The 20,423-nt window shown below is 52.3% G+C and overlaps 2 protein-coding genes across 2 annotated transcripts in view; one reads left to right on the top strand and one right to left on the bottom strand.

Moving 5' to 3' along the window:
- The window catches only part of SEC24C (SEC24 homolog C, COPII component), a 108,268-nt gene that overhangs the window by 55,561 nt on the left and 32,284 nt on the right, over positions 1-20,423 (bottom strand). The gene's annotated exons all lie outside the window — the stretch shown is intronic.
- Positions 1-20,423, top strand: part of SYNPO2L (synaptopodin 2 like) — a 43,007-nt gene that overhangs the window by 3,188 nt on the left and 19,396 nt on the right. Inside the window, exons 2-3 of the mRNA XM_006135908.5 lie at positions 13,292-13,443; positions 16,501-17,114. Of these exons, the coding sequence (XP_006135970.3) occupies positions 13,292-13,443; positions 16,501-17,114 (766 nt within the window). The remainder of the gene's footprint in view (positions 1-13,291; positions 13,444-16,500; positions 17,115-20,423) is intronic.

The following is a 20,423-nucleotide window of genomic DNA, read 5'->3' as shown; positions in this document are numbered from 1 at the left end:
GGGGACTCCCTTCTAAGAGGGATGGAGTCATCCATCTGCCGTATAGACCAGGAAACTCAAGAAGTGCGCTGCTTGCTTGGTGCTAGAGTTCAGGATGTGACCGCATGGCTGTTGAGACTGATCAAGCCCTAGGATTGCTACTTCTTCCTACTTCTCCACGTGGGCACCAGTGATACTGCCAGGAATGGCCCTGAGTGGGTCACTGCAGATGATGTGGCTCTGGGAAGAAGGATCAAGGAGTTTGAGGCACAAGGTGTGTTGTCCATCCTCCCAGTTGAAGGAAAAGGCCCAGGGAGGGGCCATCACATTTGGAGGTAAATGCATGGTCACCCAGGTGGTGCTGAAGAGAGAGGCTTTGGATTCTTCAATCATGGGATGTTGTTCCAGGAAGAAGGATTGCTAGGAAGAGATGGGCTCCATCTATTAAGGAGAGGGAAGAGCATCTTCACAGGGAGGTTTGTTTAACCTAGTGAGGAGAGCTTTAAACTACGTTCTCTAGGGGATGATGACCTAAGCTCTGAGGTAAGGGGGAAGTGGGATATTGAAAGAAAATGCAAGAAGAAGTGTGCAAGATTCATATGTAGAAAGCAGGACAGTCAGCTAGTTATCTTAGGTACCTGCACACGAATGCAAGAAGCTTGGGGAAACAAACGGGAAGAATCTGAAGTCCTGGCACAGTTAAGGAACTATGATGTGGCTTGGTGGGATGACTCACATGTCTGAAGCACGCCCAGGGAAGGGTATCAATTGCTCAGGAAGGAGAGTTGAGGGACAAAAGGAGGAGGAGTTGCACTGTATGTAAGAGAGCAGTGTGATTGCTCAGAGCTCCAGTATGAAACTGGAGAAAAGCCTGTTGAGAGTCTGAGAGAGAAGTGAGAGCAACAAGGGTGATGTCATGGTGGGTGTCTGCTGTAGGCCATCAGACCAGGAGGACGAGGCTTCTTTCTTGGACAACTCCCAGAAACTTCCAGCTCTCCAGCCCTGGTCCCCCCAACACCTGCTGGGAGACCTGTGCACAGACAATCCTGGAAGATTCTGGAGAGCATTGGAGCAACTTCCTGATGCAAGGCACTGAGGCCTACACCTAGGCCTAGCAGCAGTCACTGAGCCTAGGCCGTGGCCCAGGGTGGGGTCTCTCAGCACGGGTGGAGGGCTGACAAGCACAGGCAGTTGGCTCAGAATTGTGGAGGGAGGGAGAGATGGTCACCCTCGGATTGGGTGGCAGGGTGGACGCAGGCCCGCCCGCTCCACAGTGTCCCAGCCCAGGGCTCTAACAGTGGCAGCTCAGTCAGCAGGAATCTCACCCGCAACATGCTGACTTGCAGGTTGTGGTCCAGCCAGACTAAGGTCGGCTTTCGCTGGGCTACTTCCACACCTTGCTCAAATACAGAGCCTGTGGCCGTTGGGGGGCTGGAACTTCTGTGGAAGTTCCTCAGGGCCAAAGTGTCTGCAGGCCCAGCGGTCCTGACCAGTCCTCAGCATCTTTCAGGTCTACAGGAGCCTCCCAGCAAAGTAGCATGGGGCAGGCACTTGGCTCCTTTGGCAGCTGGGGCCTGACAGAGCTCCTGAACTGGCCTTTTATAGCTCTAGCCCCGCTTCCTGACTCTGGGTCAGGTGCGGGAGTGAGGCTAGGCTCTACCCAACAGGGCTCAGGGAGGGGCTCCTCCTTCTCTGGGTCAGTGGGCGGCCACTCTACCTCACTACAACGTGATTATTCCTCTCTGAGGTCACATCTGGAGTATTGCATCCAGTTCCCATCCTCCCCGACTACAGAAAGCTTGTGGTAAAATTGGAGAGTCCAGTAGAGAGCAATGAAAATGATTTGGGGGCTGGAGCACATGTCTTACAAGGAGAGGCTGGGGGATTTGGACTTGTTTAGTCTGCAGAAGAGACGAGTAAGGGGGGATTTGGGAGCAGCCTTCAACTCCCTGGGGGGAGGGGGATCCAAAGAGGATGGAGCCAGGTTGTTCTCAGTGGTGGCAGATGGCAGAATGAGGAGCAATGGTCTCAAGTTGCAGTGAAGGAGGACTAGGATGGCTATTAGGACCAAGGACTTCACTAGGAGGGTGGGGAAGTACTAGAATGGGCTACCTAGGGAGGGTATAGAATATTTTCTGTTCCTTTCCTAAGCCATCATGTAATTTGATTTGTATTCGTGTGTGTGCTACTGTTGCTGCACCTTGAGCCAACATTTTTCTTTAGCTTTTTCTCCATGATGCTGAGAAGGTTTTTTAAAGCTGCAACTGATTTCGAGTTCATCATGTTTTAAACTGCGCTTTCCAACGTATAGTCACTGAGTTTGTCTCAAGTGAATAAAGAAGTAACTTAAAAGTGGGATTTGAAGCTGCATCTCCACACAGAGACAAGGCATCTCACAAGGAGAACACAGTTTGACTAATTGTTTTAAACCTTGTGGCTACATGAAGGGATCAGATGCAGCCCCAAGAGGAGAAAGCAGCTGGGTCCGCCTGGTGGGCTCAGCTGAAACAGAACTGGCATAGCTGGCTTCTGTGCCACCCCATTTTAAACCCTCTGGTTTAAAGGGAATGCCCAGAGTGAGCTATACTCTGACCGTCATTCTGATGGGGCCAGAGTCAATCTGATGTAATTTAAAGCAGCCCTGAGGTTGCTCTAATCTACACCAGGGGGCAAACCAAGCTGGTCTCAAGATCAGGGAGATGCATAGCAATGGGCGTGGGATACCTAGACATTAGTGAGGCATTTGACACAGTCTCTGATGATCTTCTTATCAATAAACTAGGGAAATACAACCTAGATGGGGCTACTATAAGGTGGGTGCATAACTGGCTGAATAACAATTCTCAGAGAATAGTTATCAACGGTTCACAATCCTGCTGGAAGGGCATAACAAGTGGGGTTCTGCAGGGGTCTGTTTTGGGACCGGTTCTGTTCATTATCTTCATCAACTATTTAGATATTGGCATAGAGAGGATGCTTATTAAGTTTGCAGATGAAACCAAGCAGCGAGGGGTTGCAAATGCTTTTGGAAGATAGAGTCATAATTCAAAATGATCTGGACAAACTGGAGAAATAGTCTGAGGTAAATAGGATGAAGTTTAATATGGACAAATGCAAAGTGCTCCACTTAGGAAGGAACAATCTGTTTCACACACACAGAACAGGAAGCGACTGTCTAGGAAGGAGTACAGCAGAAAGGGATCTAAGGGTCAGAGTGGACCACAAGCTGAATATGAATCAACAGCGTGATGCGATTGCAAAAAAAGCAAACATGATTCTGGCATGCATTCACAGGAGTGTTGTGAGCAAGACACGAGAAGTCATTCTTCTGCTCTACTCTGAGCTGACTGGGTCTCAGCTGGAGATTATGTCCAGTTCTGGGCACCACATTTCAAGAAAGATGTGGAGAAACTGGAGAAGGTCCAGAGAAGAGCAACAAGAATGATTAAAGGCCTAGAAAACAGGAGCTATGAGGGAAGATGGAAAGAACTGGGCTTGTTTAGTTTGGAGAAGAGAAGACTGAGGGGGGACATGATAGTGGTCTTCAGGTATGTAAAAGGGTGTCACAAGGAGGAAGGAGAAAAATTGTTCTCCTTGGCCTCTGAGGATAGGACAAGAAGCAATGGGCTTAAACTGCAGCAAGGGAGGTTTAGTTTGGATACAAGGAAAAGCTTCCTGCCTGTCAGGGTGGTTAAACGTTGGGATAAGTTGCCTACAGAGGTTGTGGAATCTCCATCTCTGGAGATATTTAAGAGCAGGTTAGACAGACACCTGTCAGGGCTGGTCTAGACGGTGCTGGGTCCTGCCATGAAGGCAGGGGATTGGACTCGATGCCTTTCGAGGTCCCTTCCAGTCCTAGTATTCTATTATTTTATGATATGGCTCCCTCTGCTCATCTATGCCCAGGTTCCAGAGACCACTGTACTATCAGCAGATCTGAAGCATCAATATTAAATTGTGACAGGGCCAGCCTTGGGGTTGACTCATGCCTTAGGTTAACTGGCGGATATCACGTCTAGCAACTCACAGCCAAGTACAGTAACTCTTTTGCTCAGCATAGGCAATCAGCTGTAATGCCAGTATGGTAAAGCCACAGGTAAGGTATGATTTGGTGTGGGGGAAGGGCAGCACCAGAACTCTCAGACATGACAGGAATGAAGAGCGCATCAGAGGAAACATGCTGGACTTCAATAATTCCTGGGAAACCCACAGTGGAGAGGGTAAATGGTTTAACATGTGGCTGCAAAAGCTGCCCCCAAAGCCAATCCCAACCCACTAATAAATAAGACAAAGGGGCAACCGATGTTATTAACAAGCCACACAAGCAGATGCCCTTGCACATTGTGGCACAGAAACCATGTTGCTGGCAGCATAATGGATAACGGCCAGACATGCCGAATCCCTGCAGGCTGCACCGTGGAAAGCGCCAGCTGTTCTGACCAGCTTTCAGAGTGCTCCTCAGCAGATTTCATGGCCTCTCAGACGATAGCCGGGCTGAGGTCCCCAAGACTCCAAAGGTCTTTTGGAAGCAGTACTTAGTTTGTGGGGTGTCATAGCCAGCGCAGACAGCCCTGCAGTGTGTGTGGTCCCACAGGTGGCTGGAGTGAAAGAGGGCCGCAAGCCTGCCTGGATAGGATCAGCTCTGCTGCTGATCTGCAGGAACAGGGGACTCCTGGAATTGCTCCCTTCCTCTAGGTGAGGCACAGGGATAGGACGGTCCGGCACAGGGCAGAAGATGAACTGGACGTGGAGAACCATGGTGCAGATCTGCAGAACAGGGTTCCATCAATTGACAGTCCTGGGCCCAATTCCCTGGGATTCCCAGGGCTCAGGATCCGGGGCAAGGAAAGAGGACACACATGGCCATGCCGTCGCAGAATGGAATAGAGACGAGAGGAATGGCTGGACAAGCACGTGTGAAGTCAGAGGAAGGCTGTTCTACGCGCTTTGCGTTAGTTTTGCTGTGATGTCTGGGCCAGTTCTTAAATCACATAAATGTGTATTCAGGGTCATGCTCCAGCTGCCATGACTCCCGCTGGTTCACTTAGCTAGCGACTCAGTTTACCCTCAGTGGGAATTCCACTTCCTGGTCTCTCTTAAACTCTTCCCTTTTGACTGCATTCCCCTCCCCGTAGGACCCATGCTGGCGCTTAGGACTCAGGCTTGGCCTGCTGTCTGAGAACTGGCCCAGCGTTGCATGGGAGCAGTCTCAGATGGCTCCATTCACAGCCCGGCAGACACTAGTCTCCCCTAGGCAGCAGAAGGCTGTCAGCGGTTGCAGTGGGAATCCCCACAGGCTCATCTGATCACCTCCATGATCAAACCTAGCGCTGCCAACCCAGAGGGTCCGAGGCACCTGCAGACTCTTGCCAGCTTTGTACCAGGAGCCTTCCCGAGCACTAGAGATGGATGTTGCTCTTGCCTTATCACCTGCCTCTGGGAAAGGATTTCTGATGGGCTCTTCACCACCGCTGCGCTACCGATCCACACTGTGTGCGTTCCAGCCTTGTCCCCTCTCAACAGATTCTTCACCTAGGTGCTCCGCCAGGGCCTGTGGCACTCTGCATTTGGCTGGCCTTGGGGTACACACCGGAGGACTGTACCTGTGTCCCTCTCCTGGCATTACATCTCCATATTCTACTGGGATGATTGGGAGAGGGTTTTCTTCTCAGCCCTCATTGGCTCTCAGACTAAAAGTACCGTAGTGGTACTGTATGCGGTGATCCAGTCTGCTGTGTGTACTGCTGGTGGCTGCCAGCCTGAAGCAGTATTGTTTGCAAGGGTTTTTATTTTAAGCTTGCATGTATCTCTTGGCTGCAGGGTGAGAATATGCAGCAACTGCACTTGGTGCCCTTTCTGCAGACTAGTTTTTCTTCTCATCGTTGTTCCTGATGGCATATGAAAAACTGGGGCTCCAAGGTAGAAGTTGAACAGCAAAGTGTTCTCTTGGGTGCCTGGGCTGCCTTTGGGCAGGCAGGCCTGATTTTAATGTGATGCTCTTCTGCCTTTCCCTGCAACACCCCCTCCCCCACCATGCTATTTATACCCTGTTGATTTAGTGCTGGCAAGAGATAAAATATCAACTGCTCTGGAGACTGAGTTACTGGTTTACCCCTAGAATGCATGTGGCACGTGGCAATCCAATGTCTCCCACAGAGCTTCACTGCCGTGCCCAGAGCATAACTCAAGCCTAATAACCATTCCAGCTTTGGCCCTTCTGCTGCCAGCAAGAAGAATCAGAGGTGACAATCATGGTGCCCATTCCTGCTGTCCTCAGGCCCTGGGCTGACACCCCAGGCGCTTTCCACACAGGTCAACAACTAAAGGCCGACAACTTTTGGCCCCTCTTGTCATGGGCCTCATTCTCTTCCATGTTATTCCAGTTTTACACCACGGTGACTCCACTGCATTGAATGCTGGAGTAGCATACTGTGCAGCAAGGCCCAAGGCTGCATCCCGACTAGCAACTGACAGGCGAAAGGCTGTTACATGAAACTGAGCCATTTAATTCCTCCAGCTTTTGCCTTCCTGCTGCAAATGTGGCACTGACACGGACTGGGTCTGGTTCCCACTCTTCTTGCCCATCCCTGCCCCCACTCCTGGCATTCTAGTTCCCATCTATTCCTGGGCTCACCGTGCTCTGTCCGTCTGTTGCAGGCTCAAGTTTCCCCCACATTCCCTTTCCACAGCAGAAAAGTTCCCCTCCCTAGGAAGGAGCATTTGTCTGGGGCTAGATCTGCTTCTCAGAGCCACAGTCCTCCGAGGGCTTGCTCCTGTCAGTGGGAGCAGGGTCTGGCCTGCAAGCGGATATTGGGGAGACCTCGCATGATCTGGGTTTCTGCTGAATCATTTGTATCCCAAAAGCAGGGGCTCTCGGCTTGCTGACATATGCATCTGACTCCAGCCTTCATATAAAAACCTGATAGCTTGCTGCTTCATTCTGATTCAGGCCAAATACTTATCTGGTGCCTTCAGTGGCTATTCCTGTGTGTGGCATTATTGCTTGGCAACGCTGCTTTAACGCACTTAGTTCTCAACTTCTCTCCCCAGCGGAGTAATCAAAACCCTTTATTTTCACAGCTTCCTCTTCATCCTCTGTGGTCAGTTCTGTGCACAGATCTGTTGTCAGCCTCTAGTCTGGAGTTGGGCTTTTGGTTAGGAGACCAGCATGGCTGGTCGTTCCAGCCAGCAATACTGTCTCCATAGAGTGGTCTGTGTCTGCTGATTTCTGTTTGAACGGACTAAATAAAAACAAGGGGACTGATTCTCCTCTCATACTCATGCAAATGAGGAGAAAGCGGGTATATGTGAGATCAGAATTGGCCCTGCTATCACAAAAATTTCAGTGCCCATGTCACTAGAAAGGCCTCCCATTACTAACATGGAAATAACGTTACAAACGTAGTTCCCTTTTCACCATTGACACTTTTTGTTTTATTTTTTGCTATTCCTCAGCTTGACTACCGAAACTAGGCTGGTCATTTCACTCTCTGGTTCATATGAGTCCTGGAGGAATTCTGCAATTTTACTATGCAGAATGTTTACTATGTCTAGAAAATGTGACCTATGAAGGAAGACTGAAAGAACTGAGCTTGTTTAGTTTGGAAAGGAGAAGACAGAGGGGACATGATAGCAGTTTTCAAGTATCTAAAAGGGTGTCACAAGGAGGAGGGAGGAAAATTGTTCTCCCTGGCCCCTGAGGATAGGACAAGAAACAATGGGCTTAAACTGCAGCAAGGGAGGTTTAGGTTGGATATAAGGAAAAAACTTCCTAACTGTCAGGTGGTTAAACACTTGAATAAGTTGCCTACAAAGGTTGTGAAATCTCCATCACTGGAGATATTTAGGAGCAGGTTAGACAGACACCTGCCAGGGATGACCTAGACGGTGCTTGGTCCTGCCATGAGGGCAGGAGACTGGACTCAAAGATCTCTCGAGTTCCTTTCCAGTTCTAGTGTTCTATGATTCTATGGCTCCAAATGTAACAATAGTAGAATCCCCCAGACTGTCATATCGCGGGCAGAATTAATCCATACTATTGAAAATAAAACTGCAAACAGCAGGCTAAGCAAGAGCTATAAAATCTGCTCCGCAATGTAATCAACTTCCATTTGAGTCAGTGGGTTCAAAGATTAACTTTAACTCACCACTTCCTAGCATAACAGGGAGCGCATGGTGCTAGTGATAACACACATGTATATACAGGGCACCTCGAAGTTCCCACAAGTGTCCGACCCCTTCCCTTCTGCTAAGGTGAGGAGAGACTAGACCAGGGCAACTCAACTTTGGATACTCACAGCACGTGCTGAGGGCCGCAACTTAAGTGTGGTTGCATAGACATGCAAATATATATGCAAACATATGTAAATAGCTTCTTTCACACTGATGGGCATGAATACAAAGATGAAGGCAAAACTACACAACACGCAGGCCCCATGTAAGTCAGTTCTGCTGATATTAATAAAATGCAACAGCTCCCCGATTTCCACCCCTAGGACAGCACTTGGAATGAGAAATGACAGTCCAGGAATGTAACTAGTAAAACACATCTCAAGAGGAGACAATTCTATTGATGACTTTTTTGTTTTGGCTCCCACCTGCGAGCTGTGTGCTGAGCCCTGCGTGAACTCAAACTGCACTGCGGGCCCAAACAAAGGGGCCGCAGACACATGTTGAGTAGCCCGGGACTAGAGGCTGGATGACGGGTGTGGCAGATGGGCAGAGCCAGCCCCTCGTGCTGGCCTGCAGGCAAAGCACTGGGCTATGACACAGAGGTGGCAAGATAAAGACAATCGACTTGAAGCAAAACCCTTCCCTTCTTCCCAGCCTGGGTGAACACAGCCTCCCAACTGAAAGTCTGGGGGCAGAGATCTGAGTCCCCCCTGCCCGCATCGCGTTTTATCACTCACACCTGTGCTAAGGGCGTGCCACATGGGGTAGAGGCCGGCAGACCAGATTCTCCTTTCGCTTCCCTGGTAACAGCGGTTTGGACCCTCTTGGCACAGCTGTATGTGTGTTGCTTCCACAAGTGGCTGGCTTGGCTCGGGGAACGTGCCAGCTCAGACAAAGCTATTTTCAGTCAGGATTTTGGTTTCGATTTCATGGAAAAACACCTGTGAGAATGAAGTTTTGTAAAAGCTTTGTGGGCTTCATTCTCATTTGCACTAGGGCCCCTTATACCACGTTGGCAGCATAGAGTGGCTTTAAAATGGGTATTGTTGTAAGTTATTACAACTGGAAGGCCTGCAGCACCCTAGAAACTAACCAATTTATTTGGGCACAAGCTTTCGGGGGCAAAACCCACTTCATCAGGTGAATGAATTTTATGTTTTACCCAGGAAAGCTGCTGCCCTAATAAATCTGTTAGCCTCTCAGGTGCACAGGACTCCCTGTTGTTTTTGTAGCTACAGACGAACATGGCTACCGCTCTGAGACTTACAACTGCAAGGCCGTTTGCCACTGTGAGGTACATGGGCCCTAGTGTCAATGAGAATCAGGCCCTTTATATGTTTAACTTAGTGGCCAAACTACCTGGCAGTGTCCATTTTACCCGCACCCCTGCTTTTCAAGAAGGGGCTGCTGTTTGATGCGTCACAGTGTCCTAACGACAGGGTGCTAAGCCCAGGAACAAAAGGGCGAGTGGCACAGAGAAAGCATGTGTTCAGAGGTCAGGGCTCTGACTTCCACTCCCCAGAGCTGGCCGTGGCAAAGGCCTGTACTCAGCAGTGCTTATGTCTGCTCAGCCCCCACTTGCCCTGGCAAACTTTCGTCAGTTGAGGGAGAAGCGAGGGTTAAGCACTTGTGAACAACAAACGTTTTGCAGCTTGATTGCCAGTGTAGACAAAGCCTCCAGCCCGTGGGGGACACAGCCATGGGCCCCGGGCCTGTGCCCCTGGCACTCCCCACCAGCCCCCACACAGCACGCTAGCTGCGCTCGAGGGAGAGGGGCCCAGGAAAAGCCTTTCTATCTGTGGCACTGCAGCTCCCAGGGGCAAATTCAGCAGTGGTGTAAAAGCCACGATGAACTCTGCCCTGGGGCCCGGAGCAGCCACATTCATCCCTGCTGCCATTCCGCTGCAGCTGGGCCTGGACACCCGCCTGCTACCCCAGTGCCGATCCAAGGCAGCACCAGTGTTCGCAAAGGGGTTGCTCCAGAGTTACAGTCACGTAAGTAGGCAGGTCTCAGGGGGTGTAAATGGTAAAGTAACACAGGGAGCCCTGCAGAGGCAAAGTGGTAGGCCACATTAGAGCCTTCCCCTGGAGGTGACCAGCATTTCCTGAGGTGGGCCTGGGACTGGCAGGACAGGGGTTACCAGGTGGCTTCAAAAAAATTACCAGACACACTTGATCTCAGATAGTGAGGGGAGCTGTCCAGCAGGAAGCAGGGCTAGCAGTGAGGGGGTCGGGGGCAGTGGGGCTGATCGAGGGAGATGGGGGCGACCAGCCGGCAGGAAGCAGGGCTGGCTGGAAGGGGGTTGTGCGGAGCGGAGCTGGCTGGGGGAGATCAGGAGCAGGAGTGGGGAGAACTGGCTGGTGGGAAGCAGGGCTGATCGGGGGCAGCGGGGCTGGCCGGGAGAGATGGGGGGGGAGCCGGGGGAGATGGGGGGAGAACCAGCCGGCAGGAAGCAAGGCTGGCCGGGAGAGGGAAAAGAATCGGCCGGTGGGGAGTGGGACTGACCCGGGCGCACACAGGTCCCAGGGTGCTGCCCATCCCGTTCACGGTCCTGGCAAAGCACGAGCAAGTCCGCCCCGGGGATTCCCTCCTGCCCCAGCCCCACCTGCCCCCCCCAGCATAGTTGCATACTTCCTGGCTGGTAGACACACTGACACAGTGTGAGCGTGTCTACCAGCCAGGCACTTCGCAACTAGGTACTGATACTCCTGATAATAATAAACAGGGCTCGCCAGCCATGCGGTTCAGCGTGCTGCACATGCACTGATTGCACTGCGGCGCCATGCTGGGCTATAATCTACTCGCCCGTGGTGAGTTGCTTACCTTAATTGTCGAGCCCTGATAATAAACGTACCTAATTAGAAAATACCTGACACTTTAGATGTCCGGTATTTTCTCAATTTGTTTCCTGGACAGAACCCTCCAATACCAGACTGTCTGGTTCAGAACCAGACCCCTGGCAGCCCTAGGCAGAACAGATGGAAGGAACATGTTGAGTGGGGAGCAGGAGCTGCAGCCAGCAGGCTCCCAGCAGGCCGGGCCCCTGTCTCTTTCATTCATGCCTGCACCAACCCCAACCCTGCTGGGAGATTCCAACCAGGCAGGAGCAGCTCCCACTGATTTTGAGGAGTGTTAGGTCCCCTGGTCCCATGGCTGGCTTTGGGCCCATAGAATGCAAGATCTGGAGCCTGCTGGCTGCAGCTCCTGCTCTCCACCTCAGCGTGTTCCTTCCACCTGCCCTGCCAGTCCCAGCTGGGAGCGGTTACAAGTCAAAATTCAAACTGATCTGGACAAAGTAGAGAACTGGTCTGAGGGAAACAGGGTGAAGTTTAATAAGGACAAATGCGAAGTGCTCCATTTAGGAGGAACAATCCATCTCACACACAGAACAGGAAGCGGCTGTCTACGAAGGAATACAGCAGAAAGGGATCTAGGGGTCAGAGTGGACCACAAGCTGAATACGAGTCAGCAGTGTGATGCTGTTGCAAAAAAAGCAAACATGATTCTGGGATGCATTCACAGGAGTATTGTGAGCAAGACACGAGAGTCGTTCTTCTACTCTACCCTGTGCTGATTAGGCCTCAGTTGGAGTAGTGTGTCCAGGACTGGGCACCATATTTCAAGAAAGATGTGGAGAAATTGGAGAAGGTCCAGAGAAGAGCAAGTAGAATGATGAAAGGTCTAGAAAACAGGAGCTATGAGGGAAGACGGAAAGAACTGGGCTTAGTTAGTTTAGAAAAGAGAAGACTGAGAGGGGACATGATAGCAGGTTTTCAAGTATCTAAAAGAGTGTCACAAGGAGGAGGAAGCAAAATTGTTCTCCTTGGCCTCTGAGGATAGAACAAGCAATGGGCTTGCACTGCAGCAAGGGAGGTTCAGGTTGGACACTAGGAAAAACTTCCTGCCTGTCAGGGTGGTTGCACACTGGGATAAGTTGCCTAGGGAGGTTGTGGAATCTCCATCCCTGGAGATATTTAAGAGCAGGTTGGACAGACACCTGGCAGAGATGGTCTAGACAGTGCTGGGTCCTGCCGTTCTAGGATGCTGTGCGTGGATGATCTCTCGAGGATGATCTCTCGAAGTCCCTCCAGTTCTAGGATTTTAGGATCCTGTGCATGGCACTCATTTTGCATAACCCCCGCAGGCCATCTTACCGCTGTGACACTGCCAGCAATACCCACCTGTTCGTCAGCCTGCTCCCAGGGCCTGGTTCTCGTCTCAGCATTTCCACGCTGGGGGAACGCCACTGGCTGCAGGGGAGTGACTTCTGATTTATGCTAGTGAAAGGGAAGTGAAAACCAGGCCCCCAGGAGTAACTTACCCACCCTGGTCTCATCGGAGGGTTTGGTCCTCCTACCACACGGACATTTCCCTTACAGCATGTGGCGAAGGAGCGCACTGGACAGAGAACAGAGGGTCTCGTGCCCGGGAGATTTGAGGGGCACTTCTCTGCCAGCCAAGCCCCATGACACAGGCATCGCTGGCTAGGAATGGAGTGACCCACTCGAATTCCTGTTCGCTACTCTGTGCCTATCTTGTCTGCATTGCAAGCGCCATTTCTTCTGGCCTTAGCCCCCGTCTCTAGCGGCGACAAAGGGAAAATCCATCTGTGCACAGCGCACCTTCTGGTCGCAACCATGGGAGAGAGTTTCAGACGTCCCAGCCAGGGGAGCACAAACCCAGCCAGATTAACTGGGAAAGTGCCCCCAGTCTCCCCCAGCACAGACACCATTTGAAACCAGAGGGTGGGGGAATGAGAGGTGGGGAGAGGAGCATCCGACTGTTAATTCACACCAAGAAACTGACGCTAGCTCAGCCTGCACCTAGCAGGAGGACCCCTTCATGGGCACTGAGATTCACAAGGTCCTAAAATCAGCCAGGATTAGGGTCCACAACCCTCCTAGCAGCTCCCGGCATTTGCTGAGTGAGCAGCATCCTCTGCCTTCGTGTCACTTGTCTGAGGACAGTCTGCAGAGCAAGGACTGTCAGCCAGTCACTGAAAGTCAAGTCTCCTTCCTTCCTCCCTCTCTCCCTTCCTTCCTCCCTCTCTCCCTTCGTTCCTCCCTCCCTCCCTCCCTCCCTTCCTGCCTGCCTGCCTGCTTCTCTCGCTCCTCATCTTCCTCTGTTCCCCTCTTCCAGATCCGCAAGAGAAGCAAAGCCTGCCGGGGGGGCCTGTGGGAAAACGATGAGCTGGTGTCCATCAACGGGAAACTATGCGCTGGCCTTTCCCACGCCAGCGCCATGCACATCATCGACTCCTCCAGCGACACGCTCCACATCTGTGTAAAAAGGTAACAGCCACCGCAGTGGTCTCTGAGCAGGGAGACAGCCTCCCCCTCCCCCCCCGAGGGCAGCTCCATTCTGCACAGTAGCTGTCACACAGCTGGATGTGGGTTCACTCTAGCTAACAGAGCCAGGCAACCTTGTCCTAGTGCTTGAAAATGAGTCAGAAAAACAGTACCATGGAGCATGTTGCATTCAACAAGTACAGTCTCCTCAGGCTTCCTGGTAGTCTCTGTGCCTGCCGGGGCTGAGTAGACTGCCCAGCAACAGTGGGGAACAGAACTCAGGTCCTACTGCTGTATCTAGGGGAATCGCTGTTAGCAATACAGGGAGTATGACTCACAGATTGGCAATTGGGATCCCATCCTGCAGCACGCAGTGGTTCACAAAAGACAGCTCATCACAGCTAATAACAACATTAGTGACATTGCTTTACTTTGGATAAATGAGTATTCTGTACCAGTGGGTTTCGTCATGCAATGAAGAGAACATTTTACTAGCCCTGCATTCAATAGTAAAGTGAGTTGTAACCCACCACTTCCAAAGCTGATCACTTGTTGCTACATGGCCCCATCTCCTAGATAACTACATGGAGACTCAAAACAAGTCTCTCCCCCTCCTGAACCAGCTGTCCAGACAGGTTCTCTCTGACCCTGCTCACGTGGGTGATGCTAACTTACTTCCAAATCAGCAGCAGGGGGAAGAGGGAAGGAAGGGAGACAAACATCACTCCACTTTCAGGCTCAAGGGGCACGGCTAGCGAGAGGGAAGAGGGGTGTGAATGGGACTGCTCTCTGTCAAGAGGAGCATGTGGCCCACGCCGTGGCAGTGGCTGAAAATCCCTGAAGTAGCCCCTCAACAGAACCAAATTCCAAACTGTCCTGCCCCCTGAGCAGCGCCCATTTGCATTCAGATATCGCTCTGGCATGCACTGCACAGCTGGGCCCGCCCAGATAAGCAGCTGGCCATGGGAATTATTTTGTGAGTTAGCCAGATGGCACTAGCATGCACCCTGCAGAGCTGCAGCACTGAGCATGTCGGGGTCCCTGGACTAAACCAGGCAGCTTATCTCTAGGGTGCTACTGTCCTAGTTACAATATATAACAGTGATTCTTGGTGCTTCCACTTCTTCCCTCCCCCATAGCGCACACACAGCTCTGTCCCAACCCTCTTGCCCACTGCTCTCTCATGTTAACCCCTCCCTGTCACGGAGAGGAGGCCCAGAAGTACACTTCTCCAAATGAGCTAGATGGTGCTGGGTCCTGCCAGGAGGGCAGGGGACTGGACTCAATCACCTCTCGAGGTCCCTTCCCGTTCTAGTGTTCTGTGATTCTATGTAAGCACCTAAGACCCAGATTTTTAATGGTATGTAGGTGTTGCTCCAGTTGGCACTACAACAACTAATTGACTGGGGCTATGTCTAGACTGCAGGCTTCTTTCGGAAGAAGATTTCCGGAAGAGATCATGCAAAAAAACTTCCGAAAGAGAGCGTCTACACGGCAAAAGTGCATCGAAAAAGTGATCTGCTTTTTCGACAGACAGCGTCCACGCTGAATGGGTGCTCTCTCGCACGTAAGCTGTGATTACTGTAGATGGAGTGACCACCAGGACACCTGTGCTTTTTCCTCTTTCCTCTTCTTTCGAAAGAACATCCTCTTCCCTGTCCACACACGTCTTTTTCTGAAAGAGCTCTCTCGGAAAAAGGCTTCTTCCTCCCCCAAGAAAGAGGTTTACCAATGTCAGAAAAACCCCTCTGTTCTTTCAGGGGGTTTTCCAAAAAAACCTCTGCAGTGTAGACGTACCCTGAGAAGCCTAAGACTCATTTTCAAAGGATTTAGACCCTTAGGCGCCAAAATCCCACAGACAGTCAACTGGATTTAGGCTCCTATGTACCCAAATACCTTTAGGAAAAAGAAGGTAGGGCCTGTCATTTCAGTGTTTATAAATGTATTAAATTGGGGGTTTCAGTCCACTCAAGCACCCTTTATATTTAAAAGAGACCCACCTGCTCTGAACATGTGCAATACAAGCACCCACGAAGCTCCGCCTCCCTTACAAGGCTCATGGGAGTTAAAGTCTGTCTGCTTCACCACACACGATTTTCACATCATCTCTGCTGCACCACCTTTGCCCTGGCTGCGTGCCAGCCGCCAAGTCCTTACGTGGTGCCTGCATGACTGTGGTGCGAGCGACCAGCTCTGCACACACAGGCATACGCAGTAGAGGAGACGGAGAGACACCGTTTAGGTGAGTAGAGTGCCTAACACGCTTGAACCCCCGGGGACGTGCCCTGCTTGGCTCTCTACACACCCAAGCTGTGCCTACCACAGCTGAGACTGCCGTTTTAGTAGTGTAACATCTAGTCACCTCCCTTGTCTTGCACTGCAGCATGTAACTGCACCACAGAGGCAAGTACAGATACAGCCTGCCTTCCTCTACCAGGTGTAGCTACACCCGTACTGCGCCTGTACTGCACGTGCCACTGTGGGTGTAGGCACAACCTTGTGGGAGTTCTGATACAGCAGGTTCTGGGCAATTATAACGGCAGGACTGGGCCCCAGTGAGACACCAAGGAGCCAAATCAGGGAGTCCTGACTCAGCCTTTTGCAAGTAAAACTGCCATTGACTTTTCCTGGCAGGAACTGAGCCCTTGAGAGGTACAGTCAAAAACCAGTGCACAGGGCTGAGTTACAGCTCTCCCCAGCCAAGCTGGGGTGGTGGGCCAGGAGGATGCGCCTGGCCCCAGCTGGGGGGGCCTGCAGGCAATTAGCCTTTGAGAGGCATAGCAGCCCCCGCTGTCGGGGGGTGGGGAGGTGGGTTGCCACTTGATGTTCTTGTGTGGCAGGTATAGCTCACATGCTTTCCAGCACAGCCACGCCAGGAAGCAGGGAGATGTCCATGCGGCAGGGCCCTGGTGCAGGCCCCTGAGCTGCGCCTGCGAGCAGTGGGTTTGAATTTGGGCTGGGCCATCCAGGGGTAGGCACATAAGGCCCTGTCCCTCCCCTATGCATCCCAAAAATCCCACCATGGACTGAAATTCACCAAGTCTCTCCTCCTCTCCACAGGGCGGCTGGTGAGGACAGGTCTGGCCAGCCACTAGTGCTCTGCCCAGCCTCCCCAGTCAGCCCAGAGACAGCTGGGCCCACCCCCACCCCTCCACCCGAGCCACAGCGCCGGCGACAGCAGCAGCTGGGGAGCCTGACGTCACCTCCTGACAGCGAGGCCTACTACGGCGAGACAGACAGCGATGCCGATAACATTGCCCAGGAGAAGCACAGGAGGGCCCGCAAGAAGAGCCCTCGATCTCCACCTGGGGGCTCCAACAACAAGCCGGGCGAGCCGCAGGATGAGGTGTCCCTGTCGGAGCTGAGCGGCTATGACAGCACCCCCGAGGCAGCGGCGCAGGCCGGCCAGGGCGGAGCGGACACAAGTGGAGTGGCTGAGAAAGAACGCGGGTACCGGCCCGGCAGCCACATGGACACCCCTTTCTCAGAGAGCGAGGAGCTGCTGCAGCGGCCCCCAGCGGAGAGCAGGGAGCTCTCCCCAGAGGCCATGCTCCTGCCCCATGCCACCAAGACCATCCGAGCGGAGCGCCACCTCATCCCCATGGTGGGGCCCGTAGAGCACCCCGTCGATGAAGATTTAACCACCACCTACGCAGAGAAAGCCAAACTAGCCAGTAAGTGCCCCCTACACACCTCCCCCTCCCCTGGCCTAATCCCCTGCCCAGGCTGAAGGGCCTTCGCCTGGCTTCTCTCGCATGGAAGGAGGCAGAGCCAGGCCAGCTCTGCAGGGTCTGAGCCGGTGGCTTAGGTCTCTCAGGCTCCCCTCCAGCAGGCAGCCAGCAGTCTAGAACCCAAGCACATCCCCCCCCCCTGAGTTCTACTGACAACAGGAGGGTGATGGCTGGCCCTGGGACTGAGCAGGTTAAAGAGGATGCTGATAGTGCCCGTGCTCCATGGGAGCGACTCAGGGGTGAGTCCTGAGCCTGCCTAGGGACAAAGCAGCCCCATTCACTCGCTAGCCACTGCTGTGTCCATGCAAAGGAGCAGGGCAGATGGGCTCCAAGGGGCTCACCCCCAGCCCTCCTGCTTAAGGAGCATTGCGGGGCAGGGCCAACCCCACAGCCTGGTACCAATGGCTTATATTGCCTTGCGCCTGGTCCTTCCCCTGCCATCGCAGGGGGCCCGTCCACTTCCCTACCCCTTGGGAGGTGTTTTCTCTGCAGCTCTGTTTGCACCCGCAGGCATGCGCATGTGTCTGCACGTGGCAGTGGATGGCCAGTTCCCGTACAGGAGATTGCTTCTCGTGCCTGGGCAAATGGGCGTGCCCAGGAGGTGAAGCGAGGGGGAACTGCAGCCAAATGCCCTCACTGGAGATATTTAAACTGGGACAAACACCAGAGAATACACAAGAGGGAACAACCCTGCCCTGGCCTCTGGGTAATGGACTAGACGAGTACATCGACACTACACACTAGGCCTGGCTCTGACTCAGGTCTGAGCCCAACCCCCCTTCTGTCCACTCACAAATCAGTGTGAATCGAGTGACCCAGCAGCCAGGATCTAGCACCCTGCGAGGAAATGGGTCCAAGCCTGAGTTCTGCTATGACTTGGGTCCAAGCCCTGCTGGTTCCCGGTGTGGATGCAGCTCAAGCCGCAGGCCCTGATCAGAAGGTCTGTGCAGTGCCATACGGAAATGGCAGCATGGCTGTGAGACCCAGGCCCAGCCAGGCTAAATCCAGTTCCACACTGTAGTGTGGCTGCCCAAGTACAGGCCCACAGACAATGCAAGGTAGGCATTCTCAAGGTGACCTAACAAGAGCTTTGTATCTCACACTTCTCTGGTTCTGATTTTGAGTTTTTCCACTCAGCCTCTGCCTGCTTCATAGATCAAACTGAGCAATTGTCAGGGTTCGTGGGAATCGGGGCTGGAAGAGATCTCCAAAGTAACCAAGTCTAATCAGCTTGGGCCAGTGTGACGGAGCAAGCTGGGTCTGGGCACCGCTGAGGGCGTCCGCTCAGGGCAAATTGCTCAAACTCGGGGCTCCTTACAGCCCCAGATTGGAGACCTTCAAACAGGCCACAACCAGTCCCACCGAGTGCTCCAGCTGCCATTCCGGCCAGCCAGAAGCCTCACAAGCAAAACCCCTCCAATATCCCAGCTCTCCCTGCGCCACCATCAGCCCCAGGCCTGCACACAGGTGAGGGGTTATAGAACCTGATCCCACCTACCCCAGACAGGCCCTCTCGGCCCCAAAGAAAAAGTCACAGATCATAGAATCATAGAATAATAGGACTGGAAGGGACCTCAAGAGGTCATCGAGTCCAGCCCCCCGCCCTCAAGGCAGGACCAAGCTCCGTCTACAATCCCTGGTCAATTTCCACTTTAGAGCTTACCCACAAGGTCATGCTGAGCCAATCCTTTAGAATCTACAATCTAAAGGTTTATTAACAAAAGAAAGAAAAGTGTGAGAGTCAGGTTGTTGAGGAGAACATGTTACATGCACCAGTCACCAAGGGTATGTCTACACTACCCCCCTAGTTCGAACTAGGGGGGTAATGTATGCATACCGAACTTGCTAATGAAGCCCGGGATTTGAATTTCCCGGGCTTCATTAGCATAAAGCCGGCGCCGCCATTTTTAAAAGCCGGCTAGTGCGAACCCCATGCCGCGCGGCTACACGCGGCACGGACTAGATAGTTCGGATTAGGCTTCTAGTGGAACGAGGCGTACAGATAGTTCGGATTAGGAAGCCTAATCCAAACTATCTAGTCCGTGCCGCGTGTAGCCGCGCGGCACGGGGTTCGCACTAGCCGGCTTTTAAAAATGGCGGCGCCGGCTTTATGCTAATGAAGCCCGGGAAATTCAAATCCCGGGCTTCATTAGCAAGTTCGGTATGCATACATTACCCCCCTAGTTCGAACTAGGGGGATAGTGTAGACATACCCCAAGTTCTTGATGCAGGCTCTTAGCAGAGATGTTACAAACTGCCAGTTTAGCAGTCTCCAGTGTCCATCCTATGTCAGGATGGGTCAGCAATCCTTCCCGGCTCTCTGTCCCTCACGAGGCTGCATCTGGGATCAGTAGCAAGATTGGAGACAAGATGGAGTCTGCCTCATGGCATTTTATATCCATTCCTGGGGTCTCCCAAGCTGGAGCAGGTCACATGGTCAAGTGACCTGTCTGTGTTTCACATGCTGGCAGCCGTTATGCCCTGATTGGTTGCAGGTTTCCAGTCGCATTCCTCAGGTGTGTATTGGCCACCCTGAGAACCATTGTTCTTGTGGCCCTGCTAATCAGCATAGTCATTCATTAGACATTCCTTCTTTACAACAGGCAGTCCAGGCCCATTGCTCTGTCTCAGGCAGAGAACATTGACAGTACCAGCCCAGAGTCATGTCTCCACATTCATGACTCCACATACAGACATCACACAAATACACGAGTAGCATATATAGAATCAGTAGAACATGAGCTTTCATTTGACACCTCACATGGCCCCCTTTGGACAGACTGGGGCAAACACCCCCGGGGTGCAGCAGTGATCTGTCTGCTCACTTTAAAATCCAATAACGTGACAGCCAGCTCCTCCATCCTCATTGCTTTTGAACATTTCCATTGGTAACACCTCTGTGATCTCCTTTGATTGCTGCTCCTCTACTTGCTTTTCCAACGAGTGTGTTTTCCCTTTCATCTGATCTAAATCTGCCTTTTTCATCATTAGCTTAAGGCCATTTCTCCCTGTGTTACATTCTTCGCCGGCCTTCCTTGTCTATTTCCTTCACCCTTCTACCATTTCCTCTCAAGAACTAGCAGCAAGGAGAAGGGGAAGGAGAAATCTGGGTTCCACCTCCCTCAGTCTTGGCCATCTTACCTGCTACCCAGGCAGTATTTTAACTCCTTCCATGGTGACAGGGCAAGATCCACCCTTTCTTTAGAACTGTGACCTGGGCAGCTCTATCAATATGTTGTACAATGGCATCTG

This window comes from Pelodiscus sinensis, chromosome 8, assembly GCF_052426305.1.
Source record: "Pelodiscus sinensis isolate ZL-2025 chromosome 8, ASM5242630v1, whole genome shotgun sequence".
Lineage (NCBI taxonomy): Eukaryota > Metazoa > Chordata > Testudines > Trionychidae > Pelodiscus > Pelodiscus sinensis.
This window is presented reverse-complemented; position numbering and strand designations above follow the sequence as displayed.